General features: G+C 42.1%; 2 protein-coding genes across 4 annotated transcripts in view; one reads left to right on the top strand and one right to left on the bottom strand.

Moving 5' to 3' along the window:
• Nucleotides 1–509: 509 nt before the first annotated feature.
• On the top strand, nt 510–3652 carry gatd3l (glutamine amidotransferase class 1 domain containing 3, like). The gene is made up of 7 exons (XM_086173901.1): nt 510–745; nt 818–870; nt 943–1056; nt 1567–1698; nt 1785–1877; nt 1958–2123; nt 2771–3652. The coding sequence occupies exons 1-7, from the start codon at nt 629–631 to the stop codon at nt 2903–2905; spliced, it is 810 nt and encodes a 269-aa protein (XP_086030027.1). The 5' UTR covers nt 510–628; the 3' UTR covers nt 2906–3652.
• Nucleotides 3653–4068: 416 nt separating this feature from the next.
• Nucleotides 4069–20634, bottom strand: part of igsf9b (immunoglobulin superfamily, member 9b) — a 31219-nt gene continuing 14653 nt past the window's right edge. Inside the window, exons 4-22 of one of the 3 annotated variants that reach the window (XM_086174271.1) lie at nt 18830–18976; nt 15831–15982; nt 15530–15647; nt 15117–15258; nt 14634–14779; nt 14395–14537; nt 14162–14302; nt 13962–14078; nt 13721–13871; nt 13494–13605; nt 12856–13031; nt 12541–12779; nt 11855–11939; nt 11468–11638; nt 11303–11339; nt 7051–10401; nt 6735–6907; nt 6343–6554; nt 4069–6108 (exon numbers count right to left, since the gene is read on the bottom strand). In XM_086174271.1, coding sequence (XP_086030397.1) covers nt 6355–6554; nt 6735–6907; nt 7051–10401; nt 11303–11339; nt 11468–11638; nt 11855–11939; nt 12541–12779; nt 12856–13031; nt 13494–13605; nt 13721–13871; nt 13962–14078; nt 14162–14302; nt 14395–14537; nt 14634–14779; nt 15117–15258; nt 15530–15647; nt 15831–15982; nt 18830–18976 — 5801 coding nt within the window. In that variant the 3' untranslated portion in view covers nt 4069–6108; nt 6343–6354. The remainder of the gene's footprint in view (nt 6109–6342; nt 6555–6734; nt 6908–7050; nt 10402–11302; nt 11340–11467; nt 11639–11854; nt 11940–12540; nt 12780–12855; nt 13032–13493; nt 13606–13720; nt 13872–13961; nt 14079–14161; nt 14303–14394; nt 14538–14633; nt 14780–15116; nt 15259–15529; nt 15648–15830; nt 15983–18829; nt 18977–20634) is intronic. The other 2 variants (XM_086174273.1, XM_086174274.1) reach the window with 2 other exon arrangements.

Genomic DNA, 20634 nt, shown 5'->3' with positions numbered 1-20634 from the left:
TGAACCCGACAGAATTCAGCCTTCATTACTGTTAACTGTCTCCCACCATATATAGTCTGTTGGTCGCAACTGTAGTTTTGATTGAACAATATATTGACTTTGACATTTCTGTCCCACAGAGATATTCCTGGGTTGGTCAGTCTAGACATTGAAGTTAGAACCTGGTATTACTGCAAGTAAGAGCCTTACAACTTAATGGACTTTAAAGGGCATACAGTCTGTCTTGCGGTATACAAACGCATCATGTCAATTTCCTGATTTCCGACCACAAGAGATAGGATGCCGGAAGCTGATCAAGCAAATCAGTCAGCCACCCTCATAGTTTTTATTTTATTCCTTGATATTAAGATTTAAGTTGTAAGTGTGGAGGGATATCAGACGGCTAAATCACATGTTTAGATTAAAGAGTCAGTGGTCAAATGACTTAAGTTAATTACATAAATAAACAAGGTATTTATAGAGAAAGGTGTTCGGAGTGGAATGGGTAAGTCAAGGCAATGACGAGCTTACGTGGGACATCACTCAGTGACACAGTACTAGTATATATACTGCAAAACTCAGCAAGACCAGCATTTTCAATCCGAAGTTTTCTCAGGCTCAGTGGTGGAATTCAGACCGTGGTTAAATCATGCTGGCGACCAGGACCTTGCTGTCTAAACAAACACTGGCCACTCTTGTTCGCCAGCCTGCCAGCTTTGTTCACCAGGGTGACCATGGCAACTGGGGAAACACCAATGTTGCGCTGGTAAGTAACACAAATCAATACCTGTCAACAAAAAAAAGGGCAATGATTGTTAACTTTTGTTTTGTCTTCCAGGTTTTCTCAGGATGTGGATGGTGGGATGGGACTGACATCCATGAAGGAGTATAGTGAGTATCAGCTACCAAGGTCAAGACTTTGAGTTTCATGCACAGAAATCTGATTCACACTTCCATCTCCAGCACCATGTACCACTTGAGTTCCAATGGTGCTCGTTTCCAGATGTTTGCTCCAAACCAGCAGCAGATGGATGTGATGGATCACATAATGAAGAAACCTGCATCTGGCGAGAATCGGTATGCTTGTTGGGGCCATAGATACATCTTCACCTTTAAGGTTGGGGGTTCTAAATTTATTTTATGGGAAAAATAAAACTAAATGTATATGTTTTCCCCTAGTAAAATTAGCAAGAGTTTAATGGACTTTAAAAGGAAGGCTCTCTAATGTTGCTAGAATCATTTCTTCTTTGTAAGTTTCATGCTATTCTTTGTTTTGATGTTTTCTTTATCATTCAGTTGTTGCATTTTTAAATTATGTTGTTTCTGTCCTGTTGATTATATTCACTCATGTCATGACTGGAATGTGTTCAACTGTATATTTAAGGTCTCCCAACTTCCATTCGGATAGTGACAGTTTCGATAGCGCTGTGGGAGGATGACTTAAAATCCCAAAATACACTTCTGGCTCCGGCTACTAAGGGGTTCAATTAGCCCCAGCATGAAGTGCCTTTTGTTACGATTCTTGACAGGTGGATCGTGTCTAATTGCGCAAGGTACTATTTATTATAATAATTAATTCTCACATAGAAACATCATGATGGAGTCAGCTCGCTTCAGTCATAATCAAGGAGTGATACAAATGCAGGACCTGTCCAAGCTGGACGTCAATAGCTTTGACGCTGTCATCTTTCCGGGAGGCCATGGCATCATCAAGAACCTGTGAGGCGAAATAAAATGTCACACTTAAAAAAAAGGATGGAAGCTGATGAAGCACTAATGTTCTTAATTTGCTGTGAATAATGCAGATCCTCTTTCGCAAAGGACGGGAAAGACTGCAAGCTACATAGTGATGTGGAGAGGATTCTCAAAGACTTCCACCGTTCACGCAAACCTATTGGGTAACAGCTGATTGTGATCAGTGTGTATTTGTTTATGCCTGAAATAGTTTGCAAATTTGAATTTGCCTCTTCTTCTCCAGCCTGGCCAGCATGGCTCCTGTGCTGGCCTGCCGTGTGCTGCCCGGCATCGAGGTGACTCTGGGCTGTGACAGGGACGACGGCACCCGCTGGGGACGGTGGCCTCACACCTCCATGGTGCAGGTAGTGAAGAGCATGGGTGCACGTCACAACGTCCGCGAGCCATACATATCCTTTAAGATCTCTCTCTCATACTGATGTTACGCTGACATTGATTGATGCTTTATCAACTAATATTAGGGTTTTTAGACGCTGGCTGAAGTGGAAGAGAATGAGAACTTAAAAGGTTCTTAAATTCTGCAGATGTTCAGACTTTAGTCACATGACGAGCTCAAGTCAGAAATCCGATGACAGATTTGCAACTTTACTTTGACTTTAGCATACATGGAAGTAAGCCTTAAAGATATAAATGCATTGATGTTCTTGTTCAAAAGTAGACAATTGCATCAATATAAAGCATCCGTGGTTGTTGACATTTAGTTTTTCCACTAGCCGCCTCAGACTCCTGTCGTGAGATGAGATTTGAGTTATTCGATGACTCGGTTTCATTTCTGACAGTTCATTGTGCTTGTATTTCAATCACGCACCAAACTGTCAACCGATGGCAGACACCGATGGGTGAACCAAAACAAGTTGAGGCATCAGATGGTTTGGCAGGACGGCTGACATTGATCATTTGTCGTGTCTCTATTTAGATGAGAGTTAAATCCTGATTAACCCTGTGACGCTTGAGTTTTTTTCAAACATTTTTATATTCCTTTTTTTTTAATTTCTCCTAAGAGAATGTTGTATGTGACCTTGACCCTCTCTTGTACGAAGCCAATGTGGATGAAAAGAACAAAGTGGTCAGCACTCCGTCCTTCATGTGGGAGACAGACTATCACTATCACTATATATTTGATGGCATTGGCAACATGGTCAAACATGTCCTGCGTTTGTCCACCAACTGAACAGACACAATGGAAAGGAGTAAGTTGATGTTGACGTGTGTCGATCTGTATTGTAATCGAAAAGATAGATATGTTGTAGTTGCAAGAGCGACGGACTCGTTGTACTGTGATTTTTCCCGAGTCGCGGGTCTCAGTGATGATTTTGCTTCATGTGGATTATTATATGATGTGCTGTAGGTGAGCGCGATCACATGTGTAACTCTGACAATAAGTACGGGTCATTTAAATTGCAGACAGCGAGTAACCACGACAGACAGGCTTGTGAAATCTTCATTCTTGCTCGCGTTGGCTCATCTGTGATAAAATACGGCGATTCCTGTGGGAGGGCAGATCCTTTGTCAATCTAATGAAATATCACTTTATAACTAGAGGTCATCATTGTGATGGCAGCTGCTTGATCAAGTTGGTTATTTAGCAAGGCCCCATTACAGAGAGTCCATTTAATGTCTAATCAGGTTTATTATCATTATTGGTTACACCCGCTTGTATACATTATATGTATAGAACTCAATGAAACAAATCATCATCCCAACAACTGTTAAAATAAAATCCAATGAAATCACCAGCTACTGGCTGTTTGTTTCTGGGTCTCTGTTTCAAATATTGTCAGATGACAAACTATTTTTTGGAGAACTGTGACAGAACACTTGTGATTAACAAGCCGAAAGGCCCTCCCTGTCTGTCTGCAGATGACTGCGAGGATGAATGTTGGGAGGATGCAACAAATGTAATAAATGTGTGATGGAAGCATTTGGTGTAATTTATTCGATGAGTTACAAAACTGGAAAGTTAATTTCCATCTTTTACAAGTCAGCCAAAAATGCTTGAATTTGCTATAAAAACCATTTTCAGCAGTGTGAAAGCAGTGCTGGAAGCTCAAAGGTACATTATTCAAAGCGTTGTTTGTACAGGCTGGAAACATGTTTTCCTGCGCAATGAAATTCCATCCTTAGCCATCTACATGGCATCCTAGTGAGTACTGACACATTGTGTACAGTTTATAGGTTTGTGTGCGTAACTTGTATTTAATATTCCTATTTACATTTCAACTTCATTTGTGCAAATTGTACATCACACAGTGCTAAAAATCCTCCATGATTCAGGCTCTTGGATGTCATGTCTCAAGATGTCAATATCTTAACTGAATTCAAAATCACCAATCACTGAATAAAACCATTTATTCATTACAAACATATAAAATGACAGAAACAACCAGTTGGCAAGATATAAAAATTTCCAAATTTATACAAAACTTCACCAGAAATGCATACTCACTCAAATCTTTATAAAGTAAATACAATATAAATGCTAACTTATCCCAAAGCATAGTTAAATCCCGCTGGACTCTTTGTTTGCCAGGTGATGTACCAAAACAGCTTTTCTCGCTTTTCTGTTTAAAAAAACTGGATACAAAAGTCATGACAGACTTGCAATTCATATACAGAGCTAGAATAAATGAACTATTCACAGTGCTGTCTTCACATCTGTGATGTGAAATGTAAACATTTTGCATATCAAAACTCATTTCAAAAACACCCACCAGAACTCTCCATGTGAGCAAAGCTTATTTTAAATGTTTTTTTTTTAATCCCCTGATAAGTGTAATTACAGTTTGTTAGCGTTCTTTTTCAGTCATCAATCAACAAATGTATTTATAATGTCAACAATAAGGCAAAAGCATTTCCTCTGATTTTTTTTTTTTAAATCAACAATTATTTTATACATCATTTGATAGAGGCAAAGTCTGACCAAGTCGACTCGAGCAAGTAAAGGAAGCATATTTTCATGTATTGAATATGGACTTTACAATACAACAGCAGATTACATTCACATAAAGGTGCGGTTGGGCCCGGAAATATTTGGACAGCGACAGATGTTTTGTTATTTCAGCTGTTCACGAAAACATATTCAAGATACAATTATATAATCAATATGGGCTTAAAGTGCAGACTCTCAGCTGTAATAGCAGAGTATTCACATCCAAATTGGAGCAAGGGTTCAGGAATTACAGTTCTTTAATATGTAGCTGCCTCTTTTTCAAGGGACTGAATCTAACTGGACAATGGGCAATGCATTTAGAAGCTGTTGCTGTGAACACACAACATCGGGTGAAGGAGCTCTCAATGGAACAGAACAAAATCCTTTCCATGGTGAAGAAAAACCCTTTCACAACATTCACTCAAATAAAGAACACTCTCCAATTACTTTTGAGCCCCTGAAATGAGTGTCTGTATAAAAATAGCTATAATTCCTACATGTTCAATCATTTTTGTTCAATCCCTTGAATTAAATCTTAAGTCTGAACTTCAATTCTGTTGTAGCTGTTTCATTTCAAATCCAATGTGGTGGCATGCGGCGCCCAAATCATGAAGATTGTGTCACTGTCCAAATATTTCTGGGCCTAACTGTACATGTAAACACGTGTATGCTATGTATTTAACAATCACTGGGCGCCTCTTTAAAGTGACCTGTGTAAAGTCTCAATGGGGGCATCATGAAAAAGCTGGAAACAGTTTCAGGGCGCCAGCAGATACCATTTTGAAATAAAAACAACGATTTAACCGGAGTAAATTTGTGAATGAGGTTTGACAGCTGTTGGCCCAAGATTTTGCACTTCAGGATAAGAACATTAACCATGTTACTCTAAGTACAACTATTTGAGTACTTCAGTCCTATTAACAAGGAGCTGTGATGAACATGCTTTGAGCAATGTTATAATGGGAACACAGGAAGTATTAGATATTGTCAAGGACAATTGTAATCCTGTACATGGACCTACATCATTGTCATTAGCATTCCTGTACAGTTAAAAATGTTTTCTAATAGATGTGAACTTGAAGTAACAGCTTCCTCATGTTGCATGCTGCTAAAAAGCATGACTGAACCCTTGGATTTAGTTAAGGGTAAGCATGTCCTGTGTTAGATTGTCAAAGTTTTAACTCTCATCCCAGAACATAGCTGCACAGGCTTGTTAGAGACCTAAATAATCCCTTCTCAGCTTCAATTTCCATAGCACAATAAAACACAAAGTTGTCATCTGATGACAACCAAGTACATATCACAATGGGGTAAATTTAGTATTCCGTTACAGAGGATAAAATCAATGAGTGCTTTCACATGGCATCACTCCAGGTGAAAGATGACGTTTCAGGACCGCAGTGTTGTCTTTTTATAAAGCCTTTATTTATCTCTCTTGGGCATACCTGTGAAAGAGAAACAGAAAGCAACTTATTAAAGAATACCTATTGGAATTAAGCAGTGACTAAAAACTGAGCAGGATTTGACGATCTTAGGTTTTTAACATGAAAGCAAGCTTCACTGCACATGGATGATCAGAGTGACAGGTGAGAAAAGGAGGCAGGCAGGCAAGCAGCAATACGCAGGAAAAAAAAAAAAAAAAGAGGAAAAAAGTAGAAGAAGCACTCGAAATAACGGACCGAATTCAGCCGCTAGAGCAGTGCTGAGTTGGAGTCCGAGTCTGAATCGTGGCCAGGGACAAGGCAAGGCTCACGGGAACAGACGGATTCCTGAGCCCGCCTGTACTCTTGGTACTCCAGGCGGAGAGCGTTGAAGCGTGCCTCACTTAGGGAGTGGTTGTACTGGCAGCGAGGTGGGTTGGAAACTGGAGGGCAGGCGGAGGAAGACGGGCCTAGGAAGGGCATCGGGGACAGGAAATGTATGGAATGGACACATTATGGGGCAAACTCACAAAAACAAAGGCACACAGGGAATGAGATAAGCACGAGAAGCACCACCACGTTACATCAGACACGTGATGAAACATGCTACACAAAACATCAAGCAAACCGTAAACAAGTCCACCGGTTACCTTTTGCCTGTTGGTCCTGGAGGCCACTAATTTGATCGAATCTCAACTCTGCTCTGGTTTTCTGAAACTCCATCAGAGACCGATCAAACCTCATGGCCTCCAGGACTTCCGAGTCCACGCAGGCATCGGCAGAGTCCCACTCATAACTCTCATCTACTGATGTGTTCCTTCTACTGAAATATACAAGACAAATACTCAGAAGACAGAACAGCATTGCAAGAATTACAGTGTCATTTTGGCAACAGAAATCTATCCTTCCACATAGGACACATTCCAGGGTGTTTGTGGATATATTCCAGGTGCGGTGGTGTTTCACCTTTTGGCTTTCCTTTCGGGTAGCTCCATCTGTGCTCCATGCCGCTCATTCTCCTCTGTTGTTTCGGGGGAGCTGAGCAGGGTAGGAGTGATGGACAAAGACTGCCGAAAGAGACCAGCACTACCCCTACCACTGCTTTGACTGGCATAACTGGCCCTCCCTCCCTCTCTGACCTCCCGGATCTCTGATTCCCCAACCCTGCCCATTATTCTCTCAGGTGGTCTATAACTCTCTACCTCCCGTGGAGGAAAGGGGGCATAGTGGGGTGATGGCCAGCTGATACCCCTGGGCAAGTACGACCGTGATGGGCCCCTTCGGAGGTCCATGGGTCTCATATTTTCCCTGGGACCTGGCTCTTGTTGGTAGTAGGGAACAGGAATGGAAGAGGGCATAGGAACATTTTTAAACTGAGCCGGCCTAAGGGAATCTTGATAACAGGGGGACCAACGGGAAGATTCTGGGAAAACAGTAGCTTGCCGCCTGGGATCGAAGGGTTCGAGCGTTGGAGAGATGGAAGTCAGTCTGGGTGGGTACGCTGAAGGAGTGAGGTAGGAAGGACAAGCTAAGGATCTTTGTGCGTGGTGAGGATTCTCTAAGCTCCCAATACTGGGACGTCTAAATGGTACATACTCCCTCCATGAGGGTCCTGGTCTTGGGAAGGGAGACTGAGTGCGACCCAGACTGTAGGATTTCATCCTCACATCTGGGTTTGGGAACTCATCCCAGTGACATTTCTCAGAGATGTATGTCCGTGGACTCTCAAAGTGCTCCCACCTCTGAGAACCTAAACTGATGGATTTTTTCAGGAAAGGTTGAGGTTGTCCTAAACCTGAGTATGTTCTACCATGGCCTAAGCTGAAGGATTTCTTCAGAAATGGCATAGGAGCTTGACAAATGCGCAGTGCAATATTATTAGCCCTACTACCCTGAGAAGCTTGTCTTTGGGATAACTCTGGCAAAGAGTCACTACTGTCAACAAAACTCTGAGAATGTTTTGACACTATATCTGCCATGTCCTTAGCAGTGCTAAACAAAGTATGAGATGACCTGGACCCAAGGCTGGAAGAGGGTTTGTCTGTGACTTTGTTCCCAGCTCGAATCTGTGTTTTCTCATTATACAGCTGTTTGCTAGTTTTTTCTGGACCTAGTGATTGTTGCTTTGGGTCATCCGGAAATCTTACTCTTAGTAATAAGTCTTTTGCGTCACTGTGATTGGGGTGTCTGTACTCTTGTTTTCTACTTGTTTCAAAGCCGGCCCTTGGAGCACCGGAAGGACATGTGGGTTCGACATCCTTTAGATTTGCATCAGCCTCTTGATTTTCCTGGACATGAACCTCCCAGTTTCTAGGGACTACATCAGGTTTAGTAACCGGAGAGTTGTCTGATTTCAGATCTAAATTTGGTCTAGTAGTAGCCGTGACTTCCATTTCTTCTACAGGCTCATCAACACTCATCTCTATAAAACCAGGGAGGCTGAGATACTCAAGAATTGCACTTGTCTGCAGAGGTGATATTTTCGGAGATGAGGCTGCAGGCTTAGCCTTGAAAGAGCCTGACATTCTCTGGACAGAAAATTGCGACTGGTCACTCTCAACTTCTTCTAAAAGTGTCAATGTTGAAATGGGACTGGGACTATCAGAGAAAAGACATTTGTCACTCCTCCCAGAGCGTGCTCGGACACCTTCTCTTTCTAATTCAGAGCTTGGACGCTCATCACAACCCTGAGCTCGTGCATCTTTGTCCTCTGACCCAACTCCTCGATGTTCATAAGGTAGGGTAGAACAACTTGAAAGATTCAGATCTCCTGTGACTCTGTATTGTTTAGAGGCAGCGAAAAGCTGCGTTGGACTGTCTTGCCTCTCGCCGCAAATTAAAGGATTTCTAGATGCAGAATCCCACGGCCGAGTGCCATAAGCATATGAATTTCTGGATCTTGACGCATAGCCCTTGCACTGGTTCTTTTCCTGAACGTATTCCTCATTTGTGGACTTCCTGCATCTATCGGAATCTCTCAAAGGACTTAATGACCTTGCTCTGGAAGGCGTCTCTAAACACGGGCCAGGGAGGTGTTCTGAGGCAAGACTTGGCGATAGCGTGGAAAGGGACGTGTTCTGAGTGACTGGAGAGTGGGGTGAATTAAACGCCGAAGAGGCCTCCGTGACGGGTCTACCAGGGTGAGAAAAGTGTGACCTTGAGGATGAACCCTTTAAGGGGCTCTGTACAGGAATGAGGCTGGTAATTGATGTAACAGGGCTGATGTCCCATTGTATGTGAGGTTTAGGAAGGTGTCCCATAGGACTACTAGTGTTCCCAAAGTAACATGCCCTTCGATAGTCAGAAACTCGACTTGTCTGGCCGGAGGGTCTATGTTTTTGTCTGATAGTTACATCTTGTGGCTTCCATACAGGTTCTTCAACTTGCTTGGAAGTGTTTCTTTGAAAGCTCTCTTTCTTATTAGGCCGTTCATGTCTTCCAAAGTCTTGGGCTCTCTGATTATCTGTATAGCTCTCTAGCTCTTTCTCAATTTCTTCCCTCTCCTTTGCTAATTGAACACATTTCTTAATACTATCACTTTCCAGTTTACTGTCTAGTTGTGAGACCAAAGTGGTAGTATTAGTCAACTGACTCTCCATAGCTGAAAGACTTGGTCCGTCTCTCTTGCTCTCCAGAACTTTTGCTTTTCTGCCCAAAATAGGGAAAAGATCTTCACTGTGGCCTGGCATACGATGTTTCCGGAGCGAATCACAAGTTTTTTTCTCACTGTTGTCAGAATAAAAGCTAGCTCTTTCCAGCAGAGCCTCCGAACCCTGTTCATCATCAGAGTAAAAGCAACCATGACGAGAGAAGTTCCTCGCCATGGCTCTTACTCTGCCGGGGGATGAAGGTGGCCGGCTAAGCTCTAGAACATCCACAGTTAGAGGTGAGTCTTTCCTCTCATCCTTCTCCGAGGTCACGATGCTTGCTTTTGGGGAGTCCCTGAAGGATGTCCGCTTGCTTTCGGAACCATTTGCTCCACCATTACTTTGAAGGATATCCTTCAGGTTTTTCTTATTTGATGGACTAGAATTTTCCAGCATAGGTTGTATTATGAAGCGACCATCTGGGCCTCTAGAAATGGATTCCAAAGCTGTTGGCGAAGGTGCCTGAGACCCAAGATGACTCTCAAAGAGTGTATAGTGTGGAGGTGGCGATGAGTTGGCCAAGAGTTGTTTCCGCTGGTCCTGGTATTCCCCGCGACTTCCCTTATCAAAAGACGTCCGATCCGATTGAGAGGAGTTTGGAAAGAAGGGAAGTGGCGGGCAAAGCTTCAGCTTTAGTACACTGTCCGGGCTTCGAGGAGGAGACTGCGCTCTGAAGAAAAAGACAGATCAAGAAGAATATTTAAGAATAAGAATAAGAACAACTTTATTTATCCCGAAGGAAATGGTTGTGCCAGAGTTTCAAGTAAAACGTAACAATAATAAATAATAGTAGGAAGGAGGGACAATAAGAAATACAAATAAAACTATAAAGTGTCAAAGTCAAGGCTATAAAGTGTTTTATGGTCTGAATTTTCTCTTGTTTTTGCAAATTCTCAACTAAATAGTTACTAAAGCAAGAAGAAGTAAATAGAAAAAAAAGTAGAAAAATTAGGAAAAAGAGACACTAAGGTGAGGAGAAACTCTGGCAGGCAGCTGCCCAAGAAGTACATTTAACAGTGGACCTAATAGTGTTGTTATTTAATATGAACTATGTCTATCTTGGCATTTACTTTGATTTAACTATGTCTATATTTGCACTATATAATGACAATATTGCTTTTCTATTCTTTTTAATAATAGACACTTGTCCTTTCATATGCAGTGATTAAAAATAGGACTGTTCAGCCCCTAAACTGTAAAACTGCTTCTTCTTCTTCTCCTTTCAGCTTTTCCCTTCAGGGGTGAATCAACCTTCTCCATCTAACCCTATTCTCTGTATCCGCCTCTCTCACACCAAATACTTTCATATCCTCTCTCACTACGTCCATAAATCTTCTCTTTGGTCTTCCTCGAGACCTCCTGCCTGGCAGCTCCGATTCCAGCATCCGTCTACCAATATATTCACGATCCCTCCTCTGACCGAACCATCTCAGTCTGGCTTCTCAGACCTCCTCTCCAAAATATCTAACATGTGCTGTTCCTGTAAAACTGCTCAAGGTTTATTTTTCAGTTTTAATAAGTAATAGATGAGCATTAAAATCATAATGTGAATGACCAGCATATATACTTACTCCTGAGAAGGGCTTTTTTGGAAGGCAGACGGTAGATCTGAAAAATACATGAAAACATTTTAATTTTCTAGATTTACCATTTAACACTCAACACTGCCATAATTAAAAACAAATATATTGTATATAGCGAAAAAAAGTGAAATGTGTATAAATAATATGTTTTACCATGTCTCCTCTTTCTTTGCTGATGTCGTCGTCTGTTACTCATATAGCAAGCTGTCAACAAGGAGAGCATGATGGCAATAATAAGGAAGCATACTCCTCCTAAAACACCAGCCATCAGAGGCTCAGGGACAAATTCCAAAAATCTTGGCCGTAAGGGGTAAACCTCCATCCCTGTATGAAAATCACAGAAAGTTATTGGTCATCTTGAAACTGCATTAATCCAATTGAACATGACATAAAAGGATTTACAAGTGCAAGTGTTATTTGCAGTCCCTATGTCCTCTATTGTAAGTCGCTTTGGATAAAAGCGTCTGCCAAATGTAATGTAATGTAATTTACCTTGGAGATTGTATGTGTGTAATGTTCATATATTACTAAGCCCCTTACCTGTGGTGGATACAAAGATAGTGTCACTTGGTCTGCTGAGAACTGTGCCGCTGCGAGACATCAATCTCAGATCATAACTAGAATCCTGAAAGACAACAGGATCATATTTTTTATTTTATCAAAATATACTGCTCAAAAAAATAAAGGAAACACTTGAACAACACAATGTAACTCCAAGTCAATCACACTTCTGTGAAATCATAGTGTCCACTCAGGAAGCAACACAGATTCATTTTGACTTGTTTTAAGGACATTACATCAAAGTTGGATCAGCCTGGAGTTTGTTTTTACACTTTAATTTTGAGTGTGATTCTTATCCAGACCTCCATGGGTTGATACAATTGATTTCCATTGATCATTTTTGTGTGATTTTGTTGTCAGCACATTCAACTGTGTAAAGAGCAAAGTATTTCATAAGAATTTTTCATTCATTTAGATCTAGGATGTGTTTATTAAGTGTTCCCTTTATTTTTTTGAGCAGTGTATGTTGTTTTGTACGGCTGAAAGTTAATGATTTTTTTAAAACATAAACATTTGCATCTATGATATGATGAAAATTAAAATCATGTAAAAATTTGCATTACAGGTACTTAATTTATAGGCATCCATCTCATAAAAACAAGATATAATGACACCACACTGATTTGTCAATAAAAAGTGAAGATATTACACAAGAATGGACATACACGTAGCAATCCTTGTACAAGTAGCTCACTCAGATTGGCACTGATATTGCTGCTGAGGATTAACCACTGGCCCCCATTACGTCGGACCTGCAGCACATAACCTGTCAGTGGATAGGACGTAGTCTCGGGAGGTGACCACTGCAGGAGAACACCTTGTCTGGTCTGGTTTGCCGACAAGAGGATAGGGGGCTCCAAAGTCGATAGTGTGGTGAAGACAGTCGGCGATTCTGTTGACACAGCTGATAAAAATACCAACTTAGCTGGCATTACAAAAAAAAAAACAATAAAATTCATAGTAAATCAACTTGCACAAACCTTTGGTCTGAACAGAAAAAATTTCACTGAAAGGGCCAGAGCCAAGTTTATTCTGAGGAAGGACACTGAATTGATAGTAAGTGCCAGCAAGTAGCCCAGTCACCAGCAGATAGTTTTTAGAAGTAGGTACAGGCAAAGATGCCCATTCATGCTTCCCTCTGGATGCCTGCTTGAACCTGTGAAAACATCAGACAAGATAAGTCGTAAACCACTTTTTGTTAAGTATCCTGCAACTGCAATGAAAATTCTAAAATTTGACAAGGAATTCCTCTGCCTTGACAAAATAATACCTCAATAGGTTACTGAGATTATAATGGGAGAATTTCCAGTAATATCAAAGCTGATCTTAAACCGTTTGGGCATTAAATTCAATTTCACCTAATGATTTCTCATTCTTTCTTTGTTATTTTGGTAAGTGCATTCCTGAGTTTACAGCCAATCATGGTATATCACAAAGATTTAGATCCAATGAACGTTTACACACAATTCAATTTAATCATTAATTTGAAAATTGGATGCAAATCTTGAAAAAAAATAACGCAACATATTCATACAAGATAAGACAGAGCATGTTCTAGTCAACAGCAGTCCAACTTGACATATTAAAAACTGCAATCTAAATGTTGTAGGTTACTGACCAAACAGTGAATTTCTGAGTGTATCCACCATCAAACCCAGGCACCCAAGATACATTAGCCTGGTGCATCTCAGCGATTACAGATATTGAGGACACAACATGAGGACTGGTGCCTAAGAACCAAAAGTAGAAGTATAGGATGTTAATAAACATGTAAATAAATGCAGGCTGGATATCAAATAGATCTACTACCTGTTTTTTAGGAAGAAAATAGGCAAGCCGGCTTACCCAGGACCATCACTACAGTGCCAGCACTGACAGTTGCGACACGATTAGCTGCCAGGCACTCCCAGCCCCCATGGTGATCTTTGCTGAGTGGCTGTAGCAGGAGAGAGCCATTAGCCAGCACAGAGTATGTCGAACGAGGAGAGGGTCCAATCTAGGTGGGGAGACAAATGCGATCAGTTTAAGTTCAGTACAAAATGCATACCTGGGTTGGGACTCGTGATTTTAGGTGGATAAGCTATACCTTGCTCCAAGTGATGTTTGGCGCAGGGTCACCACTGCCTTCACATGGAATGATCAACTCCCTGCCCACCTCTTGCAAATACTCTGGCCGCGGGCGCACAAGGAAGGATGGTGGCTTCTGGAAATAGGAGGAGTCTCTTTGTCACATCTAGCTATGTTTTCTCTGTAATTCTCTTTACAAATGCAGAGGGCCGGCCTTACCTTCAGAATGACTTGAGTAGGTTCAGACTGGCCCATGGTGCCGTAACTGTTATAGGCGGTGCAGGTGTACATGCCCACTGCATTGTCATTTGCTGTTGTTATAAAAACGGAGCCCTCAGAGTTCACCATCCAGCCCGGGAACTAGTTGTCAAGGTTAGAAATAATAAATACCGATCGTAAACATAAGACACTCAATTGCAAGAGATATATCATTTCACTAGGTATCAACATACTTTGTTAAGATCTAAACTGTTCCCATCTTTAGTCCAGTTGACATATAGCACAGGGGGATCAGCCTGTACAGGACAAACAATGAGTCCCTCCATACCAGAAGGCAGGTATGTTTCCCTTGGCATTCGAGCTACACGAGCAGGGTCTGGAGTTTAGGACAGTAAAGAATTAATTAACAATTAAAGTGTGATTACACAGATCAAAACAAATTTTGCCTTGTGTAGGGAGATAAAACCCTTACGTTTCACTTTTAGATGTGCAGAGGCTGAGGGTGGGGTCAATACCCCATTAGTTGGGACGCAGGTGTAATTGCCGGCATCCTCTGGGATCAGATTTGGTATAAGGAGTGTTCCATCGACCAAAACTTTCACTCTGGACTTAAGGGACCTAAAACCATATAATGACATCATAGTGAAAGATCATTTTATTACAACTTATAAATTGAATTAAAATGGTATTTTTATTTAAAATGAAAAAAAGAATGGACCGAAGGTACAATGTTATGAGTTCGCTTAATCTAAATGACAATCTGCTTTTCCACAGGTTTGCATCGTGACAGTGATTACATTACATAATAGTCTCAATGAATCTAATTAGATTTGACTGCATTATCAGCATGCTTTGGAAAACACTTTTAATTGATCCCTCGTGCTTGGCTGTGGAAGTAAGGGAGCTTTGTGCTCACAAGTGAGGTATATTGTGATTGCCTATGTCTATTACTCACTCAATATGGTAAACATTTTGTCCTTGTTTCATCCATTCATATGTAAGGTTAGAAGGGTAGGCATCAGCCTGACACTGCAGAACTGCATCCTGGGACATATTGAGAGTGGTGTCTTCTGGTGAGATGATGATGATTGGGGGACCTTTTTCACAAAGTGACAAAAGACACATTGATTTTAGTGTCTCAGCACAGTATAGCTAATTAAGTTTCTTGAACCGTTGCAATAGCAGGGACTGAGTTGTAACTACCAATAAAGGCTGTGTGGCTGTCGAATTGTCAAATTGCTTGACAAAACAATCTATCTTCTTGTTCTAAGTATGCTACTTCCAAATGCAAAAATACCTGTATATTTCATTACAAGTTTAACAAAAGACTAGAATAGACGCTCTCTTGCTATAAATCTCAATACTGACCTTTGACTTGCAGCTGTGTATAGTGAGTCAAGTTTCCCTCTGAGTTGGACACGTGACATTTGTAAACCCCTGAAATATTTCTTGTGATGGAGGCCAAAGACAAGGTACCATTGAGCACCTACCATTGACCAAAAATTAACAGCCAAAGGATAAAAGGGAGAAGAAAAGATATGAGATCATAGGGTAAATGCAGTTGCCTCACATATTGACATGGATTCAAATTTGAAGTCTGACAGAATAGTATCATTATTAACTATTTTAGTTGGGATTCTGTTAAGTGCCACTTCTTAATCTCCCATACCTTTATCTTTTCATGTTTCTCAATTGGGCTCTCATCTTTGTGCCAAACAACAGTAGGTCGGGGGTTTCCATGTGCACCACAGCTGAGAGTCAGCGAGTCCCCAAGCAGAACCTCCACAAAACCTGGTGGGGTCTTGATAAACACAGGTGGAGCTAAAAGAAACAAAACAACTTAGATCAGGTTGTTACTTTAGACAACCGAAACGCTTTATATCATACCCAACGTAGGGGTTTAAAGGTACAGTTCCCCTACCAGAACCAACACGCCAATGGTTTTTAGTTGTGTTTCAGGGAACAAGAAGTTTACATTTGTTTAATGTCTTTTAAACAGAAAAAAATGCCTAGACCCCCTTTTATCAATTTCATATACATTAATCCATTTCAACGAATGGCTGCCGGTGGGTCATTGTCAGCAATGTCAGTCAAATTTTGGAGGATATAGAAGTATTCATCAATAAATTTGGGCAGATTTTTCTGATGAAAATTCTGACCTGAAAACTTTTTCTTCCCCATTTGTTCAATCCAGGTACGTTAGACCTCACTGCCCCACAGAGCCAGGGTTGGTGTTTCAGACTGTCTCTACTAAAAATAAGTGCATTATTCCATCCATCCATCGATCTTCCCCACGCTTATCCGGAGTCAGGTCGCGGGGGCAGCAGCCGGAGCAGTGAAGCCCAGACCTCCCTCTCCCCCGTCACACAGTCCAGCTCCTCTGGGGAGACCCCAAGGCGTTCCCAGGACAGCAAAGAGACATAGTCTCTCCAGCGTGTCCTGGGTTTTCCCCGTGGTCGCCTCCCAGATGGACATGCCTGGAATATCTCCCCCGGGAGGTGTCCAGGAGGCATCCTGACCAGATGCCTGAGCCACCACATCTAACTCCTCTCTATACCAACGAGCAGCGACTCTACTCCAAACTCCCTAATGACCCAGCTTCTAACCCTATCTCTAAGAGTGAGTCCTGCCAACTTGCAAAGGAAACTCATTTTGGCCGCTTGTATCTCGTTCTTTCGGTCACTACCCACAACTCGTGACCATAGGTGAGGGTGGGAATGTAGATTAACAGGTGAATTGAGAGCTCCTCCTTCTGGCTCAGCTCCCTCTTCCCCACGAAGAGGGGTACAGAGTCCACATCACTGAAGACACTGCACCACTACGCATGTCGATCTCACACTCCATCCTTCCCTCACTCATGAACATGAATCCGAACTTGAACTCCCCCACTTGGGGCAGGACCTCTTCCCCTAACCAGAGAGGGCACTCCACCTGTTTTCGGTTGAGCACAAAGTCTCGGATTTGGAAATGCTGATCCTCATCCCGGCTGCTTCATGCTCAGCTGTGAACCACGCCAGTGAGAGCTTGAGATCATGGCCTGATGAAGCCAACAGAACCGCATCATCAGCAAAAAGGAGAGACTCGAACCTGCGACCACTAACCAGATCCCCTTGATGCCCTGGTTGCACCTAGAAATTCAGTCCATAAAAATGATGAACAGAATCGGGGACAAAGAGCACTGGAAATGGGTCCGACTTACAACCAGCAATGTAGAACAAGCTCCGACACTGATCATACAGGGACCGAACAGCCAGTATAATGAGGTTGGCACCCCGTATTCCGGAAGTACCCCCCACAGATTTGCCCGCTGGACACGGTCGAATGCCTTCCCTAGATCCACAAAACACATGTAGACTGGCTGTGCAAACTCCCATGCCTCCTCAAGGACTCTGCTGAGGGTATAGAGCTGGTCCACTGTTCCTCAACCAGGATGAAAACCACACTGGATTTTGCAGCACCGCTGAATAGACCTTACCAGGGAGACTGAGGAGTGTAATCCCCCTGTAGTTTGTACACAACCTCCGATCCCCCTTTTTAAAAAGGGGGATCACCCTGACATCCATGCAATGCTGCAGAGGCATGTCAGCCGGGACAGCCCTACAACATCCAGAGCCTTGAGGAACCCAGGGCGAACGTAACATTTGGGTCTGCCAGTGCATTAATTGCATTACTGGAGTTTGAAATAGCTTTAAGTAAAAAGTATCAAGGGGGGCACGGCTAATAATAATAATTCATACTTTATTAAAACCTTCCGGGAAATTCCTTCTCTGCATTTAATCCATCATGGATGAACCATGAGTAGTTGGCTGCCATCTAGCGGCACCAGGGGAGCAGTTAGGGGTTCAGTGATTTGGTCAACAACACTTCTCCACACTCAGAGGAGCCGGGACTCGAACAAGGAATGTTCAGTTCAAAGACGACCGCTCCAATTTATTAATGGTTGTTACCATTACCACCTTGATTCTGGCAGGGGGCCTTTCTGTTGCAGTTTATATATTCTCCCGTGGTGTGCATGGGTTCCCCTTGTGAGTGGTTACACGTCATATATGGCCCTGTGATTGACTGGCAACCAGTCCAGGATGTACCCTGCCTCTCACTCAATGACAGCTGGAATACGCTGCAGCCCCCACTTGACTCTTACTGCAGGACAGGCAGCATAGATAATGACAGAATGAAAATACATAGTTGAATTTCATAAACACAGCTGAGTCCTGTGTGGTTTGAGATAAGGATCATCTCCAAGCTGATTCAGCATATTTTATTTGGCCACCGTATAATTAAAACCATGCTTCCTACTCTCAATAACCTTGTGTTCTACTGTGGAAATAACTTGTGTATGTGTGTAAGTGAGGAATACTACCAGTAATATAGTCAGATTCAAACACGTAACCATATCCTGGACTCTATGACAGACAGCAAACATGCTGTTCTCTATATTCACTGAAGATCACACCCTAAAGTTGACACCAACTCACACAAAGGATGCTAAAAAACAGAAACATACAACTAATGTGCACAGAATGTCCCATTGCAGTTCTTCATATACAGGAATAATACTTAAGGGCCATGCAGGGTCATTTGCTCTCCTATTCTAAACAAGGTCAATTTTTAAAGATGAACAATGAAAGGAAACAGCTTCTGAGTTTCAGAAACCATGCAGAGCAGCACCTGTGATGGAGAGGAATGTCCACGTGCCATTCTGAAAGTCATCGGTTTTGCTTTCCAGGAGAAGGATGCGACATTCGAACCAGCCTTCATCTTCAAGGGTGAGATGGTCTACTCGCAGAGAAGCAGCCCGAGTCAGTGACACGCGTCCTGGAGGTGGAAGGGTGACATTGGAAGGGCAAAGGGGAAGGGGTGAGAGAGAGAGAAATAGACAGTGGTCAGTTGACACACAATTGGGCAAGCACATTAAGCACATGCTGGACTAGTCCAATGCAAAATACTTTTGGCTAAAAAAAATAAACCCATGGTGGTAAATCAATAATCATTCAAAGTGTTATATTACATGTACAGTGTGTGCGTGTGTGTGTGTGTGTGTGTGTGTGTGTGTGTGTGTGTGTGTGTGTGTGTGTGTGTGTGTGCGCATTGACTATGACGAAGTAATAGAGATGCAAAATAATATTCTGACATTTGGAACGAGAAACTACAGTGAGTGCAAAAAACGCATGCAGGATGATCCAAAAAAGAAAACATAAAGTGTTTTTCTTAGCTCAGCTGTAGTATTAAACTTTGAAAGGAATTTTCTCAAATGATGCACTGACATAATTGATCATGTGGAACATCAATCAGGAGGGTGACATTCTTGATCTTGTGAATCTGCAGCTGAACTGATAGGACCGCACAGAGGCAGTCTCACACATAAACACTCACATCTTGCTATCATGCACACCCATAGCCCGCTCCCTTTCTTCCAGCCATCACATGACAGCTCCAGTCTACCTTCAAATGAGACCTACTTCCAACAGGTTGTGCTGCAGCACAGCCAAGGGTATAAAGTGGACAAGCTAATCCAACAGTGGTGTGTGACCCTCTACAAATAAACCAAAGTCAGTTCTTTGGTGAGTGAGAGACAGGTTACAAATAACTCAACTGTGATAGTTGATCTGTGATCCAATTGCTGGCTTTGTCTTGCTGTTTTTATCTCACTTCATAAAACTCCTTGTCAGGCCTTGAAACTTGATCTGTTGGTTGCCTGGTGACTGCAGCATGGTTTTCAGAGTACTGGAGTTGCTATTCCTCATCCCCCCTTTCTTTTATTCTGTCTCTCAATGAACTCTTTTTTCCACCCTTCAATCTCCCGGCTTTAACCAACTGGAGGATATGAGCACAAGGAAAACACACATTGTTCATGGCAGGCTGTGGCCAGAGAAGTTTGAACGTAAACAGAATATGTGGGGCCTTTTCCCGAATCCCGTTCTTTTCTGTCTGTTGCAAACAACACTCTGTAAATTGTGTTGAGCTTTTTAAAATCTTTTTAATTTCTATATCTATTATAACAATAAGTTTTAAAATTAGGGGGAAATTACACATTTTAATCTAGGTTAAGTATCAATTATTTCCTCCTATAGAGACATTTTAGAAGAGGGACTATACTACTCAATACTGCTCAGTCATTTATAATAATAACGCCAAAGAAACACAATGTATTTGATATCGTAACTGCTTTCCCTCCAGACAGCTGTGTCTGAACAAGTAGATGAAAGCAATGAAATTCTTTAACTCTATGCATGGCCTTTGGACAGGGTGAAACACACCGAGACCAAAGACAGGCAACAATGGCTAACAATTAACCTTGCATTCCTGACTGGGGCTGCTGCTGCACTTAATAGTTGGGTTTAATGATTGACTGAAGTCCTAAATACAGACCTGTGTCTGATGGGCAGTGGTCTTGTAAAGGCTCCATAAAATGGATACCTCTGCTTTGAGGTCAGCAAGAGCCAGAAAAAGAGGGGGGACTCAAGAGAGGAAAT

Source organism: Fistularia commersonii, chromosome 26 (assembly GCF_037954325.1).
Source record: "Fistularia commersonii isolate RoL2024-O1a breed Wild chromosome 26, RoL_Fcom_v1.0, whole genome shotgun sequence".
In the NCBI taxonomy this organism is placed as follows: Eukaryota; Metazoa; Chordata; class Actinopteri; order Syngnathiformes; family Fistulariidae; genus Fistularia; species Fistularia commersonii.
This window is presented reverse-complemented; position numbering and strand designations above follow the sequence as displayed.